Source organism: Labeo rohita, chromosome 19 (genome assembly GCF_022985175.1).
Source record: "Labeo rohita strain BAU-BD-2019 chromosome 19, IGBB_LRoh.1.0, whole genome shotgun sequence".
Lineage (NCBI taxonomy): Eukaryota > Metazoa > Chordata > Actinopteri > Cypriniformes > Cyprinidae > Labeo > Labeo rohita.
In genome coordinates this window covers 19,513,065-19,533,011 of record NC_066887.1, presented here as the reverse complement: position 1 = coordinate 19,533,011, position 19,947 = coordinate 19,513,065, and the positions used below count along the sequence as shown (strand labels likewise).

Here is a 19,947-nt window from a genome sequence, read left to right as displayed (position 1 = left end):
ACCTCAGGAGAAATCCCCATCCTACATGTTCAAACTTTGATTTGGTTTTAAATGAAATTTAGTGGACGTTTTTTCTACCGTCCGTCCTTTGGCAAACCCTCAAGCATCCTTATTCGGAACAGAGTTCATAGTTCAATTGTGCATGGCCGCACAAAGTGTCTGGGAAGATGTATTGCCCATTCCAGCAGCCTGCCGCCCACTGAGTCAATGCTATGCAGATGAAAGGTGTTATCTAGGTATGGTGACCCCCAGAGTCGTTTTTTGTACTCGTGGTGCAAACGTCCTGGATGGCCGGCTCTGCCATTAAAGGGTCCAGGTGCTGGTGCTTATCTAGGCTGAACAGAGAGTTTTGGTGGCACTCTGTTCCAGTCAAATTCCCGTGAGGTGCAGAACATCTGATGAAATCAGTCCGTCATTGGATTTTTGCAGTGCAGTTTGGTGCCAGTTTCAAAGCTACAATTTAGTAATTTGCTATAAGTCTGTAGATTTATCTTGCACTTTAACATGGAGAGGAATTGACAGTTAATTTCTCTTAACTAGGAACTCAACCAGCAAGACTTCCTTGGGCCACCAGCTGCACCAGAAAGATCATGCTGTCTGATTAGCATTTTTTTTTTTTCTGGTGAAAAAAATTGCAGTCAAAGCAACCAGGCGAATGGATACTAAATTACTGATTATTGCATTTTTTTTTTTTTTAGGATTATTGTAGTTGAGTTTTTTTTTTTTTTTATTCAGGATTATTGCAGTTTTTGTAGTGTTATTGAAGTTTACTGTTCGGTCTACTGTTGTTTTTGTTCATTGTTTTTTGTTCCCATCCCATACATATATATATATACATATATATATATTGAATTTAGTATCTTTTCATGTCATTACAATGTTTAGAGCACATGAAACAAAGTGTGTATATATATATATATATATATATATATATATATACCAAACTTTGTATAAAGATGATTTTGAACTTTATGTTATGAAAGATATAACAGAATGATTTGATATACCATTTTGCAACATGTGTGGAATGCTTAAGGGGAAATTTTCCCCTTATATTCAATGTATATATACATTGTATCTAATTAGCATATTAATGTGTTTTTGGGGCAGCATGTAAAAAAGAAGAGTAATAATGGGAAATAATTTTTCTTTTATAATAATATGCAATATGTCATGGGAATATTATTATGCATATGTAAAGCATGAATTCTGCATGAGATACAATGTTTGTTTGTTGCATGTATTGTGAATTAGTGTTTACTGATTTTTTTTCTTAGTAATGATTCTAAAGATAATCTTTGAATAATATGTTTTTACAGCTATAATTGAGCATATTGAGTCTGTCTTTGAAACTAACTTTTACAGTACTGTAAATAGTTTTTGTCTTTTTATGAAAATATACTTTATACGTTGTCAATTATGTTATAAATTATTATATTTAGATGAATTATCGTAAGCAGTGTGCAGCTTGTTACAATTATTAGTCAAAAAGTCAAAACAATACTTTTTACAGTACTTTTTTATAAAAAACTTTCCTTTATATTTTAAATTATATCTCAGTTACCAACAGTATATTTAAATATATGTAATATAAATATATTTATATTTTATATTTTTATAATATAAAAATGCCTATATATTGTATTATTAAATATTAAATATATAAAATATAAAACAGCATAAAAGATGGTGTTTATCTGAAAGTGTAATGATGCAAACATGTTTCCTTGTAAGGGGTAGGTTTAGGGTTAGGGTTAGGTTAGGGGATAGATAATATCGTCTATGGCAATAAAGTCTATGGAAAGTCCCCACAATGCACAAAAACAAACGTGTGTGTGTGTATGTGTGTTCAACAGATTTTTCATCCTTTTTTCATTAGCATTAATGAAACAGATATGCAATACTGATATGTAAATTAATCTGTTGCATCTCCCAAAATGCTTAAAGGGGTCATCGGATGCTAAGTTCACTTTTTCATGTTGTTTGAACATTAATGTGTGTTGGCAGTGTATGTACAAATCTACCCTATAATGATAAAAAAAATAATCTGCAAAAATAATATCCCCTTTTTCAAATCGAGCCATTCTCAGATGCCTGTCGGTGTGCCGTCACACCCACAGAGGCCGCTCCCACAATAGTTGATTGACATGAGCTCTTACCTTAGACTAATGTAAACAAGACCGTCTTTCCACAGAGAGAAGAGAAGGGTGCGGTGAGTAGAGCTCATTTGCATTTAAAGGAACAACCCCTTAGAATGAGATGATTTTTGCAGAGCTGATTTTGGCAAGGTAAAAAGGGTGTTGTTTTACAAAACCGTTGAGAATTTTTAATCAAAGTATATTAGAGACTTTTCATTAAGACCCTAAACAATCATACCAACTTGTGGAAAATGGGCATCCGATGACCCCTTTAACAAACATGCTTAAAGTCCTGGTGTCCTCTACAGTGGACATGTAAGAAATTGATGTCATCTTTCATAAAAGTCATATTTTGATTTGAAACCCCATAACATTTTCCTGAGATGTTGATTAATGGCAAACAATTAGAAAATTTGTCAAATTTAAATGGTCATTACAAAATATCATATTTCCATAAGGTTTTAAGGTTTTCCATAAGGTTTTTTCTGTGACATTTAAGGTCACAGAAAAATTCTCTAAAATATGATGTCCTCTACAGACGATAATAATCCATAGCTGGTTGTCAGGAGGCTATATATATTGTATATTTACTGTATGTAAAGCGTACAGTATTCTGCAGCAGTGGAAAGTGGACATGTGATGTTTACCAATCACTATTATTTACATCCTTTCTCTGTAGAAATCGACAAGGAGAGCTGTGGGGACCCAGGCACCCCTCTGTATGGGATGAGAGAAGGAGATGGATTCTCTAATGGCGACGTGCTACGCTTTGAGTGCCAATTTGGATTTGAGCTCATTGGAGAGAAGACAATATCCTGTCAGAACAACAACCAATGGTCTGCCAACATCCCCATCTGCATTTGTGAGTTCTGTCAGTGCTACTGTACGTTGCAGACTGATTAATTGCTTTGGAAATGTTTTTCCTGTCCTAGTTTGGTGCTACAACAAGTTTTATAATGTATTATTTTACCGTTTTAATCAAGAAAATTAGGCTAAATTTAACAAAGTGTTTGTTTTATGTTCTCAAATCTGTCCTATTTTAAGCAGTACCATTTTGAAATTGAAATTTATGTTAAAATACTTTTTCCCTTTCCAGTAAAAATACTGCCTCAAATAAATTGGTGGGAATATATGTTAGCTGACCAGAGGCAGATATTGAAAGTGTTTAGCCAACAAGTGATTAGATGTGACACCAGTGGCACAGAAATCACACTTCATTTTTTTACTCAAATTTTTCATGTTCCATAAGAATGTCCTTAAAACTGGATTTTATTAACTTTCCTGTCTTTGCCTTTCTTCGAAATGAATGCAGAGATCTCTGAGGGAGCTGAAATAATTGGCTTATATATACAGCCAACCTAGAGACTCCTTCAGCTGCACTGACATCTGCTATATTTTGATATTTCACCTGTAGGCTCTTTGCTTAAAAAATGCATAGCTGAAATTTCTCCACGTCTAATTGGAAGATTGAACAAATCAGCTCTATTTATAGCCCGAAGTCCATCTATGTCATAAATGCAGTTCATCAGAAAGCGCAGAACCTAATCAACACTGGAGTGACAGTCTCCATATGGCATATTAAACGCATACACATGGCTAAATGCTGTATTATTACACTGATGTATGATGTGGCATGTTTTTATATGTTGCCGGCTGCCGGCGTGTGCCATTATGGGAAAAAAAACATTAAATTAAATTGAAATTAGTAGCTGTTCTATTTTATTCTTTCAGTTCCCTGTCTTTCAAACTTCACTGCACCCATGGGCACAGTCCTCTCTCCGGATTACCCAGAGGGCTACGGGAACAACCTTAACTGTGTGTGGCTGATCCTATCAGAGCCCGGCAGCCGTATCCACTTGGCCTTCAATGACTTTGACCTGGAGGCTCCATACGACATCTTGACCGTGAAGGATGGAGAGATGCTTGACTCGTCTGTGCTTGGCCGTTTCACCGGGGCAGAGGTGCCGTCCCACCTCACCAGCAACAACAACATTCTCCGTCTGGAGTTCCAGGCTGACCACTCCATGTCGGGCAGAGGTTTCAACATCACCTACACCAGTGCGTGGGCCACTTTTAGATGGGTTTCTAAACTGCATTACGTCTGCATGGAGCATTTGTTTAAACATATATGAAGCATGAATTCGGCATGAGACGTAAAGTTCGTTTTAAGCATGTGTTGTGCGTTAAGGTGTACTGATAGCAGGTCCTGTTGTTGTTGCTGTTGTTTTTGTTTTTTGGTAATGATTAATAATATAATCTTATCTTTAAAAAATGTTTTAACAGCAATAATTTAGCACATTGAAAGCAACCGTTTGTACCTTCTTTTATAGTACTATTAACAGTTTTTGTCTTTTGATAAAAATATCCTTTATTCTTTCTCAGTTATTTTTTATAAAATGTGTCTTATATTTAATCTAAATATTAAAAATATAAATATAATATAAATACATAATTAGTCCAATAACGTCAATACAGTACTTTTTACAGTAGTTTTTTTTTATTTAAAAAACTTTTTTATATTTATATTCGTATTTGTATTTAGATCTCGATGAACAACAGTATATTTAAATATATATTTGAATTTTATATGTAATTGAATTATATATGAATATGTAATTAAATTACCTTTATATTGTATTATTAAATTAAATTTTGTATATATATATTAAACTATATACGCTGCCGTTCAAAAAGTTTGGGATTAGTAATATTTTTTATGTTTTTTAAGAAATATTTTCTGCTCATCAAGCCTGTTTTTTATTAAAAATACAGAAAAAACAGTAATATTGTGAAATATTATTGCAATTTAAAATAGTTGTTTTCTATTTTAATATACTTTAAAATATAATTTATTCCTGTGATCAAAGCTGAATTTTCAGCATCATTACCCCAGTCTTCAGTGTCAAATGATCCTTCAGAAATTATTCTAAAATGCTGATTTATTATCAATTTTGGAATTTCTTTTTTTCTGGAACCTGTGATACTTTTTCAGGATTCTTTGATGAGTAAAACATTTTTTTAATAAAGCATTTATTTAAAATAGATTCTTTTTTCTAACAATATACACTACACTTTAAAGTTTGGGTTCAGTTTTTTTTTTTCTTTCTTTCTTTCTTTGACTTTTATTCAGCAAGGATGTGTTAAATTGATACACAGTGATAGTAAAGACTTATATTGTTAGAAAAAAAAAAATATTTTGAATAAATGCTGTTGTTTTTACCTCTTTATTCATTAATTAATCCTGAAAAAAATCTCAATAGTTCCAAAAAAATAGTAAGCAGTACAATTGTTTCCAACATTGATAATATATCAGCATATTAGAGAGATTTCTGAAGAATCGTGTGACACTGAAGACTGGAGTAATGGCTGAGGAAATTCAGTGCTGCATCACAGAAATTAATAATATTTTAAAGTACATTAAAATAGAAAACTGTTATTTTAAATTGCAATAATATTTTATAATATTAGGTTTTTTAAACTGTATTTTAATCAAATAAACAGAACTTTGGTGAGCATAAAAAAGCAGTTTAAATGAAAGTGTTTCAATTAAAATTCATTTTCATTATAATTCACATTTTTCATCCTTCATTAGCAATAATAAAACAATTAGAAAAGAAAAACTTTGTTAATAAGCATCTTTAGTCATTTTAACACTTACTGAAAGACCGACATAATGTTCCATAAAATATAAATTATGGATTAAAATATAAACAAACAAACAAAAATGAAAGAGTGTCCTTTTACGGCAACGTCCAGGCATGTCAAATCCTTTGTATTTCCACCAGCGCACCGAATCTCCCCTCCGCCCCTCATTACCACATACATGACTTTAATCTACACAGTGCCTTCTTGATGGTCCTTCTTAAAGGAGATGTGAAATGTCACGATAATCCATCAAAGTCCTTAAAGTAGTCATCAGTTTGCATGCATATTAGGTGCACTACAGTAGTCGTTAAGGTCGAACGCTAATATCGAGTTCTTTAACAGACTGACACCTAACTGTTGTCTGTTAAGAGCTGTCAGTGCCCTGATGGAGCACGTTAAATCTGTATTCATTCTGACAAACGTCATGTCCTTCTTGTAGGCCTTTCCTGTCACTAGACATCCATCAGACTCTGAGGGTGTTGTGGGGACAGCAGCTTTCTTGGCCAATCACCCTGGGCCTCTATATATGCTTCATGGAGTTATGATAAAAACAGCTGGAAGGTCAATAACACTAAGCCTAATAAACAAAACCTTGGGTGGAAACCTGTCCTACAAACTACCACAAATCCTTATTCTTTGAGTGTAGGGCAAATTGAAGTTCACCACCTGAGATGAAGTGTCTTTCAAACTTTTCATCTTTCTAACAACCTTGTTTTTAACTCATCCACTTGTTAAAGTGATATTTTTTTTTTTGGTCGGTGACATTGTGGTGTCATAAATGCTTTGACTACCCAGAAAATCTATGGCGAAAGCCTGTTCATGACACTTCCAATTCCAGATTACTATCTTGTGTCATTCATTCTTACAGCATTTGGCCATAATGAGTGTCCGGATCCAGGAGTTCCCCTGAACGCCAGACGTTTCGGTGACAGTTTCCAGCTAGGCAGCTCCATCTCGATCATCTGCGAGGATGGCTTCATTAAGACCCAGGGAGCAGAAACCATCACTTGTGAACTGAACGGTGGCAAGGTGATGTGGAGCGGCCCCATTCCAAAGTGTGAAGGTATTTATTAAGGCCAGCTACCACTAGAAGTAGACAGGAGTCCCCAATAAGTGGACAGTTGTGACTAGTTTTCTGTGTGAGTCTAAATGGAATAGACAGTCACCTGTGGGTCACAGAGACAGGGGTTAATAGGGCATGTAAACCGGAGGGCATGTGGTGGTGAGCAGCCTGTCATCTGTCGTTAAAATCCTTGTCAATCCTTTGAATTTCGCTCAGCATGTTTCTAATTATGCAGTAACACTATTCATATGGTCAGAGGAGTAGAGTGACAGACTAACAGAGTCGCCCACCAGCACTTTTAACACCTTACTGTAGGTTTAATGGTATTGTAAATATGTAAATTAAGGTTTAATGTACAGTCTTTATTATTTAACTGGTTGTCTGATTTAAGTACACATACAGTCATGGCCAAACATATATGCACCCTTGCAATTCTGTCAGAAAATGCAACACTTCTCTCAGAAAATTGTTCCAATTGCAAATGTTTTGGTATTCACATGCTTATTGTTTTTTGTTTGCACTGCAAAAAAATTTACACAGAACTCAAAAATGGACATGACAAAATTATTGGCACCTTGTCAAAATTGTAAGAAATAATTGCTTTTCAAGCATGTGATGCTCCTGTAATTTGTATTTAGACACAGCTGTGTCAAGTAACAGATGTGAGCAATATAGTAATCACACTTGCAAACAGTTAAAATGGAGAAAAGTTGACTCAACCTTTGTGTTGTGTATCAAACTGAGCATTGAGAAAAGAAAGAAGTGTAAAGAGTTGTCTGTGGATTTGAGAGAAAAAAAATGTGGAAAAACATGGACAATCTCAAGGCTACAAGTCCATCTCCAGAGATCTTAATGTTCCTGTGTCCACTGTGCGCAATATCATCAAGAGGTTTACAGCCCATGGCACTGTAGCTAATCTCTGTGGATGTGGACGTAAGAGCCAAATTAATGAAAAATTACAACGAAGGATTGTTCGAATGGTGGATAAAGAACCCTGATTAACTTCCAAACAAATTCAAGGTAATCTGCAGTCACAGGGTACAACAGTGTAAGCTCGCACTATCTGTCGAAAAGGGACGCTATGGTAGGAGACCCAGGAGGACACCACTGCTGACACAAAGGCATAAAAAAGCAAGACTGAACTTTGCCGAAACTTATGTGACAAAACCACAATCCTTCTGGGAGAACGTACTGTGGACAGATGAGACAAAAGTAGAGCTTTTTGGTAAAGGACATCACGGCACTGTTTACAGAAAAAGAAATGAGGCCTTCAAAGAAAAGAACACAGTCCCTACTGTCAAACATGGTGGAGGTTCAGAGATGTTTTGGGGTTGCTTTGCTGCTTCTGGCACTGGATGCCTTGACTGTGTGAATGGTATCATGAAATCTGATGACTACCAAAAAATTTTGGGGTGCAACGTAGTGGCCAGTGTCAGAAAGCTGTGTCTCCACCAGAGGTCATGGGTCTTCCAGCAGGACAGTGACCTGAGAAACACTTCAAAAAGCACTCAGAAATGGTTACAAACAAAGCGCTGGAGAGTTCTGAAATGGCCAGCAATGAGTCCAGATTTGAATCCCATCGAACACCTGTGGAGAGATCTCAAAACAGCAGTTAAAAGAAAGCATCCTTCCAATCTGAATAACCTGGAGCAAAAGAATAGTGGTCCAAAATTCCAGTAGAGAGGTGTAAGAAACTCATTCATGGTTACAGGAAGCGACTGATTTCAGTTATATTTTCCAAAGGGTGTGCTACCGAATATTAAGTTAAGGGTGCCAATAATTTTGTCCAGTGCGTTTTTTTTGGGTTCTGTGTGGAATCAGATTTGACTTTTCTTCTGTGTTTTTTTGTGTTGTTCCAATGCAAACACAAAATAACGTGATTACCAAAACAACTGCAACTGCAACAATTTTCTGAGAGAAGGGTTGCATTTTCTGACAGAATTGCAAGGGTGCCGATATTTTTGGCCATGGCTGTACATGCTACCTTATGTCATGATGAAAACATATCTGTGGGAACGTTTCGTTACATATCACTGCAGTTTCCAACAGAAATGAACACTAGAGGTGGTAAAACAGCAAGCTCTTGTAATCGTTTACTTACACAGTTATGATTGCAGCTCCATATGTATCGCTTTATGGACATAACAAGCTTGCTCAGTAGCTCAGCCGGCGATGAAAAAGCTGAAAGATGAGAGATCGAAAAACAAGCTAAAACGGCATGCTTGCGATTGTGTTTTCACGTCACATTCACTTTTGTTCATTATATCGAGTAAATTTAGGTGTAGTGCAGATGGTACATTATTTTAAAACATCACGGAGCATTAGAGTTATAGCGCCACTAAATGGACATTTTTAGTTTTTAGTTTTAGAACTGCAGTAACACGTACAAAACCGTCACATAAAACGTACCATATGTCTGTTCAAACATTGTTTCGGTGCTACTCAATGGACATTTCTGTTGGAAACTGCAGTGATATGTACGTACTTATTTAATGTCTTGCAAAAACGTTCCCACAAGTATGTTTTTGTCATTAGACCAGGTTGGATACATGTGATTATAGGCAAAATGAAAACAAAAACAGTAGTTTTGTGTGTGTCAACTAAAATACATCTCTCTTAATCTACAGCTCCCTGCGGAGGCCACTTTTCAGCTCCTAGTGGAGTTATTTTGTCTCCTGGGTGGCCTGGTTACTACAAAGATTCGCTCAATTGTGAGTGGGTCATAGAGGCTGAACCCGGACGCTCCATCAAGATCACATTTGAGAAGTATGCTTTTTAATTTGAATAGATATTTTTGTCTTTGTACGTCTGTCTATTTAAATGGTTCACTGAAAAGTTGAACTTCCAACAACAAAGAAATCTGGATAGTGTAAATGCGCTACCATTAAAATGTTAAGGGTCAGTCAGATTTTTTTGTTTGTTTGTTTTTTAAATAGTACTTTTATTCAGCAGGGATGCATTAAATTATAAAAAGTGACAGTGAAGACATTTACAATGTCACACGAGATTTCAAATAAATGCTGTTCATGCAAACTTTATTCATCAAAAAATCCTGAAAAAAGTTTCACGGTTTCCACAAAAATAGTAAGCAGCACAACTATTTTTAGCATTGATAGATGTGAAACTGAAGACTGGAGTAATGACTCCTGAAAATTTTGCTTTGCTATCACAGGAATAAATTATATTTTAAAGATGTCATGAAGTGCCTTTTTTATTATTTTGTACTGTTCTCTGAGGTCCACTTATATTGTTATCAAAATTTTTTACATCAAAAAACATCCTAATTTAGAAGTAATAGGCTATTTTCTGTCCTGTTTTGACCCCTCATCAGACCGCTCTGTTTAAATAGGTGTGGCGAATTGTAGACTCAGAAATAGATGCCCACTGCTATGATTGGCTAATAGTTGTGTATGCATCCTTTCACAGCATACATCCTTCATAGTTGGACACTGCTATGATTTAGGTTAAAAACACTTACTGTAAGTACTCAGTACATATCAAATGGTCTGTAATAACAGACAAAGCAATAGTAACCAGTTACTCACATTTGTGTTGCACACCATTACTGTGTCTAATTGTGCCTTGTTTGTAAAAGAATTTGCTGTAAAATGAGCAGGTGAACAAAGGACCTTTGTTGTCTTCGGAGCCTTCTTTATTGTCTGATTTCTGAGCAGACCTGCATTTGTCTGTCTCATTATTTACCCACTATGTGTGCGAATCGGTGGGCGGGGCTAAACATGCAGTCATGTGGAGGCAGGCATTGTTTGGCCACACTTTTACGTCATGAAGTGGCACAACCTGTCATTTTGTCAGATTGGCTTCAATATAAGCTGTTTTTAGACTAACAAAAAAGCTTTGAGTTCTGAAACTTATACAGTTAAGGTCAGAAGTTTACACCCCCTTTCAGAATCATTAAAAATGTTAATTATTTTACCAAAGGGATCATACATGCATGTTATTGTTTTTTTTTTAGAATAGTTCAAAAGTTTACATCCCGTTGATTCTTAATACTGTGTTGTTACCAGAATGATCCACAGCTGTGATTTTTTTGTTTAGTGATTGTTGTTTATGAGTTCCTTGTTTGTCCCGAACAACTAAACTGCCTTCTGTTCTTCAGAAAAATCCTTCAGGTCCCACAAATTCTTTGGTTTTCAAGCATTTTTGTGTATTTGAACCCTTTCCAACAATGACTGTATGATTTTGAGATGCATCTTTTCACACTGAGGACAACTGAGGGACTCATATGCAACTATTACAGAAGGTTCAAACATTCACTGATGCTCCAGAAGGAAAAACCATGCATTAAGAGCCAGGGGTGAAAACTTTTGAACATAATGGAGATGTGTAAAGTTTTCTTATTTATCATATAAATATCATATTTTTTTCATTTAGTACTGTCCTTCAGAGGCTACAGAAAATGTTTCCCAGAAGACAAAATAAGTGAAATTTACCCTAATCTTCAATTTAAAAAAATTTTCACCCCCAGCTTATAATGTATTGAGTTTCCTTCTGGAGCATCAGTGAGTGTTTGAACCTTCTGTAATAGCTGCATATGAGTCCCTAAGTTGTCCTCAGTGTAAAAAGATGCATCTCAAAATCGTTAGAAAGGGTTAAAATACACAAAAATTCTCATGAACAACTATCACTAAACAAAAAAACCACAGATGTGGATCGTTCAGGTAACAACACAGTATTAAGAATCAAGGGGATGTAAACTTCTGAACCTGGTCATTTTTATAAATTCAACTATTATTTTCTCTTGTGGACTATATGTAAACATCATTTATGCGAAATATCTTATTCAGGTCAGTACAAAATAAACAATAATATGCTTTTTCATGGTCCCTGTTATTGTGGTAAAATAATTAACATTTATAATAATTCTGAAAAGGGGATGTAAAATTTGTAGAATGTAGAATGTTTTCATAGTACAATGACCTCTTATAATATTGATTTCTCATTTCATGATCCTTTTAAAATATATTCAAATAGAAAACCATTGTTTTAATTTGCAATAATGTTATAAATATTACCGATCAAATAAATGCATCCTTGATGAGCATAAGACTTTGTTCAAAAACATTAAAAATCTTACCGCCCCCACACTTTTGAACAGTAGTGTACTATGAATGGAAAGTTGTATCATTGCCGGGAAGGACGTTTAATTACTCTCTATTTTTCCATCCAGATTTCAGACGGAGTTGAATTGTGATTTCCTGGAGCTTCACGATGGGCCCAATCTTCTCTCTCCTCTAATTGGCTCGTTCAACGGCACCCAGGTGCCTCAGTTCCTATTCAGCAGCGCAAACCACCTGTACATGCTTTTCACCACTGACAACAGCCGCTCAAACAGTGGCTTCAAGATCCTGTATGAAAGTAAGTGTACAGTAAACTTGCCATTTGAAAGCAGCTTTTGTTAATATGGAGCACCAGCAGGCAGTAAATACAGTAATTGGAATGCTCTCAAAATACTTTTTCTAAGCTTCATCTGTTACACTACTCCTAGGCGTAACGGTGGATGCCTACTCGTGCCTGGATCCAGGGATTCCAGTCAACGGTCTTCGTTACGGTCAGGATTTCTCCATTGGCTCCACCGTGTCTTTCGGCTGTGACTCGGGCTACCGCCTCAGCCACGAAGAGCCATTGGTCTGTGAAAAGAACCACTGGTGGAGCCACCCACTACCCACCTGTGACGGTTGGTCTCTTGAGACATTCGTAGGAAAAAACGAGCTGTGAATGAAACTGTTTGTAAAAGAAAAAAAGGTGATGTGTTGATTTACATCTCAAATAAAAGAGATTCAGAGTCACAAAACGAGCTTAATAGACCGTATTACTAAAGCAAGACAGTGCTAAATAGCAGACTTGTGCTGGGAATGAAACCTCCGCTCAACGCTGGATGAAAGACGTTACCTATGTCTTACCCCGTCAGAGCTCCTTAGGCTGCCTGTCCTTCGGCTATTTGATTACATTCTTTCGCTTTGCCTTCTCGAAGGCAGCTAAACTGAAACAATGTGATTCAATGCAAGGCCATTAGCCCATCGCTGAGGAGGACTCTGAGAGGCAATTTGCTGTGAAGGCTGCTTCAGCTGATAGGAACTGATGCGCTCACCAGATTAGACATCCAGGGGCACTTTTTACTGCGTGCAGTCATCTCACTTGGAGTCTAAATGCAGCATACATTAGAGACATGCACCTGCCTGTACTGCCGTCTCAGGTAGCAGAGGGCTGTGTGATACTGTAGATCTTTCCTCCACTGAGCACCATGCAGTGTTTAATAAAAAAAAAAAAACCACATGGGTACTGAGACAAAGATAGCATCCATTATATGAGGTAAAAGAGCGGTGAAGTTTTCAACCAATTTGAGTGTTTTCCTATTCCAAGAAATAGTCACGCTGTTTTGTGTATGCTTCTGATTCAAGTAGAACCTTTTTTTTTCTTTTATTAAGCTTTATTTTACGCAAGTATTTTTATTTAAATATAGGCTCCAGCAACCCTGTGACCCTACATGCAGTAGGAAAAGTGGTTTTGAAAATGGATATATGGATGGAATCATACAGGGCATGTTTTATACGCTACCAGTCAAAAGTTTTTGAACAGTAAGATTTTTATTGTTTTTTTTAAAGAAGTTTCTTCTGCTCACCAAACCTGCATTTATTTGATCCAAAGTTTGATCCAAAATATATTTTTAATATATAAAATAACTGATTTATCTGAAATAGAAATGTTTTGTAACATTAATAATAATAATTGTTTCTTGAAAAATGTTTCTTGAACAGCAAATCAGCATATTATAATGATTTCTGGAGGATCATGTGACACTGAAGACTAGAGTAATGATGCTGACAGTTTAGATTTGATCACAGGAATAAATTACATTTTAAAATATATTCAAATAGAAAGCAGTTATTTTAAATAGTAAAAACATTTCACAATATTACTGCTTTTGCTGTATTTTGGATCAAATAAATACGGGCTTGCTGAGCAGAAGAGACTTCTTTAAAAAAACATTAAAAATCGTACTGTTCAGAAACTTTTGACTGGTAGTGTATGTATATGGAAACTATAAAGTGAATGGATTTAAATTTAAAAAAAGGGCTTTTATTGACGACTTCTTTTCGCCCAGGTCTGATTTTAAGATTTTTGATAAATTTACAGCTTATTAACTGCTTTATCACTCAAATCCCGATAATATTGTTGGTAATGGAAAGCAGTGAATGGTATTAAAGTGGAAAAGTGCTTTTCCATTAGTTGTCTCAGATTTTGGACCCCACTGAATTGTCATGGATACACATGTATTATGGATCAAACAATCTGGCTGTCTTACAGTTTTAAAAAGAGTCTCTTATGCTTACCAAGGCTGCAGTTATTGATCAAAAAATACAGTCAAAACAGCAATATTGTTAAATAATCTTATATTTTAAAATAGCTGTTTTCTTTTCAAAAAAAAATATCGTTTATTGTGAAGGCACAGCTGAATTTCGGCAGTGCTTCAGATCCTTTAAAAATCATTCTAATATGTTTACATTTGCGAATACTTTTTTGGAAAAATAATACTTTTTTTTTTCCCTCAGAATACTTTAATGAATAGGACGTTTAAAAGAACAGTATTTATTTGAAATAGAAATAGAACTTAGTAACATTATAAATGTCTTAATGTCACTTTTGACTTACTGATACTTTTATTTTAGATGTATCCTTGTGGAATAAAAATATTAATTCTTTTAAAAAATAATGTTAACATTTTACAATAAGATCTCGTTTGTTAACATTAGTCAATGCTTTAAATAACATGAACTAACAATAAACAATATATTTATTAATGTTTGTTAATGTTAACAAAAGTTCATGTTTATGTTAATTCACAGTACATTAATTAATGTTAACAGATACAACTTTACATTTTAATTACGTTAAGTAAATAAATAAATTATATTTAAATATTGTTCATATTAACTATCATAGTTAATGTTAACAAATGAAACCTTACTGTAAAGTGTTACCAAAATAATAATTTAAAAAATGAAGCTTTTGAACGGTAGTTCTATTCAAGTGCTTTGAAGATTCAGTCTCTAGGAACATCTCTGGATACAAATGTTAATTCACCTTTGACATGTTAACTCATAAGTCCAGAATATGGGCTGATAGAAGAGTAAAATCCTTTGTGGTTATGTATTTCCATTTACATATATTGAATTTAAGTGAAAGGTCTGTTTAAGTACCTTACTCCCTCTGCCCTTTAGCACTCTGCGGCGGTGATGTTCGAGGACCGGGAGGCACCATCCTGTCCCCGGGATACCCTGAGGTCTACCCCAGCTCCCTTAACTGCACCTGGACTGTGGAGGTCAGCCATGGCAAAGGTAAAGCAACAATTGATATATGCATATATATAATGAAAGCTATATAAGCATTCATTCTGACAGGCCAAATGCTCAGACTAATGTACAAATTGAAAAGCAAGCTTCAAGAGTCTATCACATCGTCTAGGTAAAGCCAGCCATAGGTACAAACTTTCATGAATACAGATTTAGGTACTTGTCCATGCCCTACTCTGAAATATCATTATACAACCTTTGAGGTCAGTTCCTCTGAATTTTAATTTCCCATGGCTGCTAATGCATATCAATTTTGAAGGCCATTATGTTTAGTGGACAGATCAGTTGGAACTAAAAATACATTTTTCCCTTTCTGACAAAAAGGCAAAAAGGGTCAGTATCAAATTTTTCTTTGTTCTACATGACTTCAGCCAAGTGCCGTCGCTTAAATTCACAGGGCTTGAGAAAAAAGTTTTAATGAACGGGCTTCCGTTCTCCTGGGCCTAATGAGTAGGCTGTACCCTTAGTGGGGCCCACAAGTCCCTCATGCCTCATATAATAAAGTTGACCCTAAACACTTGATCATTCCTTTTAGTCTTTTTTGTTCGTTCTTTCTTCCTTCTCCAAGCTCCGCCAGACAGTCGTGTCAAAGGTTGACCAAAATCTTGAACCATATTATTAGTTGGTTCATTTGTGCATTGGTTTTGTTTCCCCAATAGGCGTTCAGTTCACTTTTAACACCTTCCACCTGGAGGATCATCATGACTATCTGCTCATCACTGAGAATGGGAGTTTTGTTCAGCCGCTCGCCCGCCTCACAGGCGCAGAACTACCCTCGCCCATCAACGCGGGGCTCTATGGCAACTTCAAAGCCCAGCTCCGCTTCATATCTGATTTCTCCATCTCCTACGAAGGTTTCAACATCACATTTTCAGGTGAGCGATGTCCTGAGAATAACCTCTCTGAAGGGCACAGGGACAGTAGTTGAGTCTTATTACAGTATATAGGGTATCTGGGTCATAGCATCAAAGTATCAAACAATAAAACACATTAGAATGTGTCCTGTTTAAATTTATTTATTCTGAGCAAAAACAATGACTATCACAAATTTTTACCATGATTCACAGAAGATGCTCACTAAATGTCATTCAGTGTAAAAATAGTTAATATATCAAAAAAATTTGACGAATAATCATTAGATGACTCTGTTTAAGGATCACAGTGCAGTGGAACTAATTAATTGTAATTTTAGATGTTTATCAGTCTTTGCCACTATCCTTTAAACTGCCTGGTTTTAGCCATTTGTCAGCAAGAGGTTTTTAATAAATTAAAATATAGTAAAATATATCATATCATTTTGTATAAATATATTTGATACGCTAAATAATGATGTAAGATTATTTCGCTCATATTTTGACATTTTATATTCATGAAAGCTATTTGAAACATTGTAAATGGAATTTGACGTAGATACCAAAATTGGATGTCTCATCTTTGACTCATCTACAGTATTGTGATATTTTCGTATCATTTGTCCGAACATTTTAATATTTTTGAAGAACCCAAATGATTTGTGATAGAAATGCCAATGGTAAATTTAATAAAAAACAATGTAAATGGTTTTATATTAAAAACATAAAAAAAATTAAAAATAAAATAATTAATAAAAATAAAAAATAAATAAAACTTATTTAAAAAGTAGAGCCGTAATTAATGGAAGCCCGTTTCCGCCACTGAATAAAAAAATGTAGTGAGTTAACATTTGCAATTTTGACATTTTCTCAGAATAGCAGGATGTAAACTCGCAATTCTGACTTTTTCCTCGCAAATGAGTGTTAGTATCTCGCAATTGCAAGTTTTTGTGTCTCACTTTTTTTCCTGCAATTCTGAATTTTCTCTCTGATTTGTGAGATATAAACTGTATAAACAATTGCGAGTTATGGAGTCTAAAAAAGTAATTTTCTCAGAATTGCAAGTTTATATCACAATTCTGACTTAATAACTCACAAATGCGTGTTATAAAGTCACAATTGTGAGAAATAATAAAAGTGGTAATTTCCTATTGTTTATTCAGTGGTGGAAATGGGTTTCCATAATAATTCAAAAATAAACAAGAAAAGAGAAAAAAAAACAATACAAATATTTTCATATTTTCATATTTTCAATTTTATTACGTTTACCCCTTACCCATAATAAATAATGCTTATTATGTGATATCTTTCAAATTCTGTTTCCCACAGAATACAACCTGGAGCCGTGTGAGGATCCCGGAGTGCCACATTTTGGGCGCCGAAACGGTTACAGCTTTGGCATCGGAGATACCCTTACTTTCTCCTGCAATATGGGATACCGCCTGGAGGGAGCACCAGAAATCATTTGCCTGGGAGGGGGTCGGCGCATGTGGAGCGCACCTCTGCCAAGGTGTGTTGGTACGTTGTCAGCTGTTTTCATTCATTTAAACTTTTATTCTCTTGATTCATTACCAAATGGCACACCACATGGACATATTGCTGATTCTAAAGAAAGATAATGCTGACGAGTTCACTTTGACTGTCAGCCCGATGACAGAAATGCCTTTAATAATGAACCTGTTTTTATGGGGGATAAATCAGAGGGGTTCAAACAGTAAAAGGTTCACCTCAGTTCACCTCAAAATGAAATATATATCATTATTTACTCTCCCTCACATCTATTTAAGCTTATATGACTGTATTCTTTAGTGGAAGATAAACAAAAAAACTATTTCATTATAATGCAGGTGAATGAAGACTAAGGCTGTCACAATAATAATAATAATTAATGTTATATGTATATATAATACAGGGTGAAATTATGGTAAATGAATGATGACATGAGCTACTGTTCTCTCCAATATGACCGTGGTCACTCGCCTGATTACGATAGAGTAATTGGTTCTTGCTGTTTCCCTGGAAACACACAAAGAGTCATCATGTTTCCGTGCAGAGGGGTCACGTTTCCATTTTGGTTCCTAGAGCTAATAAACTCCAGGACAGGGGTGGTTTGCCACGCCAAACTTCCTTCACAGTTGCTTTCACAATTCAGCTCGGCTGGCTCCTGCCGAGAGCGTTTGGAGTGATTTAGTGCTGCTATTGTCATGTTTCAGTGTTTCTTGATTGTATCTCTCAGTGTATCTTGCTCACCGGCGTCAGTAAGTGACTCCTCGGCAATAAAGCATTCATCAGACGTAGACGGAGTGGGCTGAAGCGGCATCAATTGGAAGTTGGCCATGCATGTCACAAGACAGGGGCATAAACAAAATGGCAATTATAATAATGGAGAACTTTCGGAGGTTTGCTAGTGACTCCATACTTTCCTCCGGTCATGAGGGGTCACCGGCCATTTTTCACATTAATTGAAAAAAATAATAACTGCATTTATCATGGCTGTTTGTGGTCAAATTTATTTATTTATATTGTTATACCCTCAATCAGGAGGTTGTGTCCCCACAATATTCTCTTTGTGTATTGCATTGTCCAGTGCTAGAAAACTAATCAGTTCTGGAGATCAAGGATCAGGTCCAAACAAAGTTACTACATCCAGTGGTATATTTATGTATTAGTGGCACAGGGAACCTACACAAATAAACCCCCCCCACCTATTTGCTTGTCACATTTATTAGGGCTGATGCAATATCAGATTTTCAATACACAATTATCATGGCCTAAAGGATTCACAATAGCAATATTATTGTAATATCCATAAAAATTATGTTGAGAAAAAAATTGTCAGCACTCAAAAAAATATAGCTTGTTAAGTGAACTTAATTAAATTAAGGTAAACTTTACATGCAATTAGTTCAGGTTCATACAACAAGACTAAAACAAGTTCAGTTAAACAATGTTTTGTTGAACCAACTTAACATTATTTGTTTAATTGAACTTGTATTAGTCTTGTTGTATGGATCTGAACTAATTGCTTGGAAAAGTTTTTTTCTAATTTAAGTTGACTGAGCAAGTTATTTTTTGAGTATTTAGCAAAAATACATATTGGCATATTAAAGCAGAAGTTCACTTCCAGAACAAAAATTTACAGATAATTTATTCACCCCCTTGTCATCCAAGATGTTTGTGTCTTTTTTTCTTCAGTCGATAAGAAATTATGTTTCTTGAGGGAAAAAATCAGGAATTATCTCCATATAATGGACTTCAATGGTGCCCCAAAGTTTTAACTTCCAAAATGCAGTTTAAATGCAGCTTCAAATGGCTTTAAATGGGTCTTATCTACCGAAACGATCTGTCATTTTCGAAACGATTGACAATTTATTACTTTTTAACCTCAAATGCTCGTCTTGTCTCGCAGAACCTGATTTTACCAAGTACAACACGTTCCTGGATCAACGTTGTTGTTGACCCTGGAACAACATTGTGATTAACCAATCAGATTTGAAAAAACAGTTTATAGTTTTTGTGAAGTTTAGGCTTACAATCAGTGTTTGGTGCTTGTACATCAGTGTCATTCATCTATCAGTTCCTCTGATTTTAGGGATTACTCATGGGTAAGGTTTGGTTTAGGTGTAGGGATGTGGTCAAGATTAAATTTTTTTAATTAAAATGTTGTTCCAGGGTCAACAAAATATGTTGAACACATCTAACTCAGCAAAATCAGTTATGATATGTCAAAAAAAAAAACGTCTCCTTTCTTCATCAACGTCAAAATCATCCTACATTGCTGTTTTATCTTTTTTTTATATAAAGGGCGTTTGATCTTCTTTGCATGTCCACTTTTTTAGTTAGTTGTGTCAACAAAAATGATTCATGTAGTCCCAACA

General features: G+C 35.3%; 1 protein-coding gene across 1 annotated transcript in view; it reads left to right on the top strand.

The window, feature by feature from the left end:
• The window catches only part of csmd3b (CUB and Sushi multiple domains 3b), a 509,580-nt gene that overhangs the window by 309,162 nt on the left and 180,471 nt on the right, over positions 1-19,947 (top strand). The window contains 9 exon segments of the mRNA XM_051137233.1: positions 2,818-3,000; positions 3,870-4,196; positions 6,652-6,846; positions 9,474-9,612; positions 12,035-12,222; positions 12,353-12,541; positions 15,087-15,203; positions 15,878-16,093; positions 17,399-17,587. Of these exon segments, the coding sequence (XP_050993190.1) occupies positions 2,818-3,000; positions 3,870-4,196; positions 6,652-6,846; positions 9,474-9,612; positions 12,035-12,222; positions 12,353-12,541; positions 15,087-15,203; positions 15,878-16,093; positions 17,399-17,587 (1,743 nt within the window).